Source organism: Parasteatoda tepidariorum, chromosome 4 (assembly GCF_043381705.1).
Source record: "Parasteatoda tepidariorum isolate YZ-2023 chromosome 4, CAS_Ptep_4.0, whole genome shotgun sequence".
NCBI lineage: Eukaryota > Metazoa > Arthropoda > Arachnida > Araneae > Theridiidae > Parasteatoda > Parasteatoda tepidariorum.
The window spans coordinates 59028133-59035183 of record NC_092207.1 but is presented as its reverse complement, the minus strand read 5'-3'; the positions used below and the strand labels follow the sequence as shown (position 1 = coordinate 59035183).

General features: G+C 25.3%; 1 protein-coding gene across 1 annotated transcript in view; it reads right to left on the bottom strand.

The window, feature by feature from the left end:
- LOC107441333 (Extracellularly regulated kinase 7) overlaps positions 1–6005 on the bottom strand; it is a 28359-nt gene extending 22354 nt beyond the window's left edge. Inside the window, exons 1-2 of the mRNA XM_043057425.2 lie at positions 5845–6005; positions 343–441 (exon numbers count right to left, since the gene is read on the bottom strand). Coding sequence (XP_042913359.1) covers positions 343–441; positions 5845–5907 — 162 coding nt within the window. The 5' untranslated portion in view covers positions 5908–6005. The remainder of the gene's footprint in view (positions 1–342; positions 442–5844) is intronic.
- Positions 6006–7051: the final 1046 nt, after the last annotated feature.

The window sequence follows — 7051 nt, the reverse complement described above, 5'->3', positions numbered from 1 at the left end:
TATATCTTAAGGTATATATATATATATATGCTACACATAGAAATAATGTTATAAATAAGGAAAATATAATTTGAAATGCATAAAAACACGTAAAAGTAAAAATATAATGCAAAGCACATAAAAAAAACATGCAAAAATAATGAAACATCACATGAAAAAACCGTTTCAATTAAAGCTTTAAGTTCCTGTTATATGTGAAAAAAAACAACTATCTTATTTCGTTAAAGAAATATTTCCCGTTAAATTTGATTAAACATTTCATTCTAGATATTAATGTAGAATTTTTTGACATGTCCAAATTTATAGTAATAACCAAATTTAAAATGAATGTTAGAATCTTACTTGAGCATCTGTACGATTTCTGAAGGCATCATAGATTTTTTTAACTGCCACTACCTTTTTATTAACTCTATCAGAAGCTTTCCACACAATGCCGTATGCCTGAAAGAAAGAAAGCAGTTCATAATAGTAAGTTATTTTCTAATAAATTCAAAACAAGTTAGTAATTCAGATAGTTTTTTTATATTTAAAAATATTCACAATCAATCTTTTTTCTTTATTATAAATGCTTCCATAAACATACCATTAAATGAATTTTATTCAGTTAATTTAAATCTATTTAAATTATTTTTTTATATTTTAAACTACGATTTTTAATTTTGAACGTTCAAATGTTAAATACAAAATATTATCACAAAGATTATCAACTGTAAATCAAACGTTAGTTTTTAAGCTATTTAAAAATAAAGCAGTGAATTTTTCGACTGTTTCACATTTCTTTCTAAAAATCTATCGAAATAATATAAAATACTAATACTGACTATCGCAAAACCAATTAAATTTTTATTCACGCGTTGGCAACTAAGAGCTGAGACATAGTGAACTATTAATTGGCAGAAATGAGAAGTTAAAAGCAACTAAACAAAGATTTATTTTTCAATTTTAATGATTTTTTATAATTTATGTTGGAGAGAGAGTCGTTTTATTGAAACTCTTAAACAGAATCAGCGGAGATCGGTCAGCAATACTCGCAAGCGATATTAGTTTACATGCAATTATTTCTGGGGGGAAATTCTGTAATTCGTATAGTTTATGCAAGGGATTGTTTGATATTAAGGAGAAAATTTACCCAGAAAAACCTTATAATTTTTTACCTGCTTTACAACAGAACTTTTGAGAAATTATAAACTGACAGTGAATTATAAACGAAACATAAGGGAAAAATGCACAAAAAAATCCCTTAAAAATATGCTTGCAAGAACAAAAAATAATTTTGTTCTTTGTCATTCTAAAAAATCTAGCGAAGGTAAAAATTCAGCCAGCTGCAATTTCATTTATTCAAGTGTTGAAGATATTACAGTGGCATTTTATTGGAAGGCTAATATAAACTGACTCATTTTATGACATTTGTGTAACGTCAACTAAGTCGTTTAAAAATGAAAAAGAAATGCTAGTATCAAAACCGTCAGTGTTACAGTTAATAAGCGTATTGAGAAATATTTCAATTTTGAGCTGTTTGCCAACTGAAGAACAAAAGTTGATTAATTACTTAATACTCTATTATTTTTAATACAACATTTTGTATTCTTTTTATGCCTCATTTTTAGGCTTATGCTTTCATTTATCAGTAAAGGGTTATTGAGGAGTCAAATATCAATAATGGTAGGATGTTCTATTCCAGTTTCACTTTATTTATTAATTATTATTATTTTTTAAATTGTTTGTAAAAAATTATGTATAAAAATAATTAAGTATTTTATAAATTACATTGCGCAAAAATATGCTTCACTGTATGTTGTCGAATAATTTCTCAGATTTTATTCAAAAATTTGTTTTTCTTAAAATGTTTTGCTCAAAACAATCCTTAGATATCTGTTTCTTAAGCATCCGAATTCATTTTGAAACAACTTTGTACTCTGTACAAAATAAGGTCAAGCATTTTTAAGGGTTAATATATATTTAATATATCTTAAGGTCAAGCATTTTGGAGGGTTAATATATATTTTGAAACAATTCATTTTGAAGCAACTTTGTATTCTGTACAAAATAAGGTCAAACATTTTTAAGGGTTAATATATATTTAATATATCTTAAGGTCAAGCATTTTGGAGGGTTAATACATATTTTGAAACAACTTCGTACTCTGTACAAAATAAGGTCAAACATTTTTAAGGGTTAATATATATTTAATATACATTAAGGTCAAACATTTTTAAGGGTTAATATATATTTAATATATATTAAGGTCAAACATTTTGGAGGGTTAATGCATATTTAAATTCCTGATTGCAAATAATTTTTATCTGAAAATCATAATAAACATTTTAAATAGCTGTCCCTTTTAAAAAAACTAAAGTAAATAAAAATTCTCGTAAAACCATGTAAAGTGCTTGCGAGTATTAAAATAAAAAATTATAAATTTTTATTAAAAAAAACATCGCACTACTAGAATATATAATTAATATTTTTAATAAATTATTCGAAAGACACTGGAGCAAATGTTATAAAAATTCTACATATTTCAATATTTGATATTTCAAGTATTGAAAATCTTGAAAAATAAACCTTTTATATAAATATTCGAATTTGAAACCATATAACACTATTCAACTTTAATTTTTAAAATATGTTGTGTGAACATTGTTACAAAACGATTGCAAATCATGTCTTGACTCTTCGTTTCGCCAGAGTATTGAAAATCATAAGTCGATAACGCGAATTATAAAACATTTTAGTTGATAAAAAGCGTTTGTTCTCTCAATAAAGGAGATAAAATCATGATTTATGACTGTCTTTAATCAAAATAAATATGTCACATGAAAGTCATATCTCTATTTGAGTTGTATTATGTCTGAAAATGCGTCGAAAACGAATATTCACTTTTTCTCGAAATACGCAGCTGCTTTGTATGGATAGTTCGCATGGATAGAATGCTGTTTATTCCTTATTTTCCTTAACTTGATTAATTTATTCTGATATCATGTAGTTTGCAGAATTATCAGTTTTAAAACAGTAAGTCCAGCAAGTAAAAATCCTAATAATTGTAAAATATTTAATTACGGACTGGATTTTACACGATAATTCCAGCAAAAAATAATTCGAATACTTGTAAATACTACAGATTATTCCAACAAATAATAATTCGAATACTTGTAAAATATTTAATTATGGACTTGTTTTTAACTGATTAATCCAGCACAAAATGATTCGAATGCTTGTAAATGCTATAGATTATTCCTACAAATAATAGTTCGAATACTTGTAAATACTACAGATTACTTCTACAAATAATAATTCGAATAATTGTAAAATATTTAATAAGGGACTGGTTTTTAAACGATAATTCCAGCAAAATAACAATTCTAAAAACTGCAAATTACTAAATGTTAACTTTCTAAATCTTTTTTTTATCAATTTTTTTATTATTATTTGTTTTATAACAATTAATTTCAAACTTATGAAAAAGAGCAGGTTACGTAACTACAGTAAGGATGCAAGTATTTAAATTTAGAAGTCCTAAATTAAATATTTTTACAAAATATTAACTTTCTTTAAAGCTGTTTTAAATTAAGTAGCAAACAATTTAAATTAAGTAACAAATAAAGTTATTACAAGTATATATTTAGGGACTAATTCTTATTTCTATAATAATAGTTACAGTAATTCTTTTTTTTTTTAACAAAATAGTTTAAGATTGTATGAGATTGTATGTTTTTTTTTTATTTGATTAGAAACGAAGCTCTAAAGGGACCATATAGTTTCTTGAATTTAAACTAGACTGGTACATACTAGACTAGACATAAAATAATTTCTGTTCAATATTGCGGGTGATAACTTTTTTTCATAATAGTTTGATTATAAACTGCTGTAATTTAACACAAAGAAATTATCAAAATTCTGTCAATTTAAAGATATGAAGTGTTGATTTAGAAAAGACAAAAACTAAAGCTGCGTAGTTTGGTATCTTATGTGATTATATAAATAATGAAATGACACAATGCCTAAAATTTCATAATTGAGGTTATTTATAGTTTCCGATTTGAAAATAAATATCAAAAATATATTTTCAGTTTAATTTCGTTTAAAGAATTAGTATTAGAGTACTAATTATTTAGGTTCGATATTCTAATATATTATAAAAAATTAATTGCTCTGTTATTTTCTTTTTGCTTGCACACTGAGAAAAAAGTATGATAAAAATTTCCAGAATACGGTAAAATTTACCGTTTTTCTAGCTCTATGGGAACACTAAAGAGCTTGGCAATTTTAACGATGCTCTCTGGTAATGATTTTGGAATAATTGACAATAAAATATGGACTTATAATACGTAATCAAATTTGGTAAATGTGGCAAAATTTGATAATTTTATCATGATACCTTAGAGCATGGCACAAAAACCATTTATTGGGTTGAATTTACTTTTCAGTCTTGTATTTTTTACTAAATGTATGGTAATAAGAACTATCATTTTGAAAATCCGAATTTGTGTAATATGGTTACCAAATAAAGGGGAAAATTACCAAATGAATGATTTATATATCGTATATTTCTGTTTTTATTACCAGAATTATGTTTTATTATTATTTTTACCAGAAATGTCGTTACCATACAGTTGGATAATCTTACCAGAATTTTTTTCTCCGTGCCTGCATTACATTTATATTACTATAAATGGTTTGAATCACGTTGAAACGATCTGTATAGCATTTGTCTTCAAAATTAAATCGTTCAATGCGTTTATTAAGCACTAATTACTTATTAAATCAGATTAATTTTTTTGCAATATTTTAACAGTTTTATATCAATAATTTTGTTAAAACAAAGAATATGAAACTTGAGACATTTTTTTTTCAAGTGAGATGCTAATTTAATTAAGGCATTTTTTATTTTTATTTTTACAAATTGTGCATTTTTTATTTTTACAAATTGTGCATTTTTTATTTTTACAAATTGTGCGTTTTTTATTTTTACAATTTGTGCATTTTTTATTTTAACAAATTGTGCATTTTTTATTTTCACAAATTGTGCATTTTTTATTTTTACAAATAAGTAAAGCATGTTTGCATTGCTGAAATTATTTTATAATTGCTGTAATTATTTTTACAAATAAGTAAGTTTGTATTGCTATAATTATTTTTACGAAATTTGCATTTTTTATTTTTGCAAATAAGTAAATCATGTTTGTATTGCTGAAATTTTTCGCATTGATTTGTACGTGATGGTTTATTTTAAACGCTGTATATTTTATGTAGATTATTAGTAATTATTTTGTTTAACAGAATATAAAATTATCTATGTTTTTTGAATTTAATTACATTATTTAAATCAAACTATTTATTACAATTTCCTTTCCTTTCCTTTTTTAATAAAAAATTTCATTTAGTAATATTATTTTAAGTTAAATATGTATTACAAATTACTCTTTATAAGATATTAATCTTCTTTTATTTTACTAAACAAAAGATTTCAATGTTTAATAATATTACGAGTTCTGCGGAAAATAGTTTTTGTCTCATCTTCGATTAATTAAGTAAAAAATTAAGCAATGATAATAATAAAAACAATCTTAGTGAATAAATCAAAAAGATTTTGCATTTTTCTGCTTAAATCTTATAAACAAACTTAATCCAAAAGCTTCTTGTTGATATGGAGAGTGAACTAGATAATGTAAACAAGAGCAAACAAAACAACCGGTTTTCGCAACCTGGCTGAGTAACTGTATCTTTCTCAAGGAGCACTGTCAAATAAAAATTTCACTTTTGAAAAATAATATCGCAAAGTTTGCTATTTTTTCAAGCTGCCCTCCATTAGTAACTGATGTGTGTAAAAAAAATTGAGCTTACCCCCTTTCCAAGACGTTTTGAAACTTCGTACCTTTCCGCCACATATGGGTCAACGTCCCCCATGTCGCCATGAGTTTCGCATTCACAATAAAACTACATTTATCTACTCAAAACAGGAGTAAAAAACGCGCACCTGTGCCCCCATCGGAGAGCACGAGTGGCGACCTCTGCCGATGCACACCTGAAAGTCCGGATGATAAGTATGTTTTGGTGAGTAGCCACTCTTACATCGGTCAGTGAAGGTTGCTTCACTGCATTTCTCGCGGTGAGGTGAACGATTCTGGACGGGTTGCTGCTCTTCGTGTGGGAGGAAGGATTGTTTTGAAAATAGGAAGGGAAAGGAATTAAATGCCAACTTATTTAAAGTAGAATGATAATATCATTTGATTTGTTTAATGACAAGCGAATCTATTTAAACGATTTTAACGATTATTCTCTTAAAATATTAAGATTTATTGTTGATATTTTCTATAAACAGATTAAAAATTTTTGCAATTTAAAATAATTTAGTCTACAAAATAAGTAATTAATTATCCAGTTTTGTTATCAAAAAAATAAATAAATAACGCTGAAAAGGAGAAAATTAAATATATTTCTTCGAATTCTTTCATTAATTAATTTTTTAAATTATTATTTTGAATATTCTTTTCTGAATATTGCTTTTTGTAACGTAGATAAAGTATAAAAATTTATTTATTAATTGGCCTTATGTGGATAAATTTTGAAGGCTAATTTTATGATATATTTATAGAAAACGCTATAAAAAATTTATCTTTAGTTTAACACACGGAGTATATATAGATAAAACATTCAATGAATTCTATTTTTTATAAAAAGTATTATGGTCCATTTTTTAAACCGTGCTTATAATTGTTTTCAAATTCGGCAATATAAAACAACTTAGTTAGGTGGAGCAACTAAGGTAAATTAATGGGGCAGTTTTTACTGAAATTTATGAAATTCTGAACTAAAAATTTTTGACATTTTGTAATAATCCATTTAATATAAAATTCAAATATTTCTGTATTTTTTTCGCATTCTTAATTTTTAGGGGGGAAATATTATTAAAAAACTGGGGACTATAAACTATTTTTAGAAATGAATTTAAAAGGGCCCAAAGTAGAGATAAATTCTGAAATGGGTACCTAAAACTGAAGCAAGGAAAAAAAAATACAATATCATTTGATTGCAGCGTGATCTTTGAGTT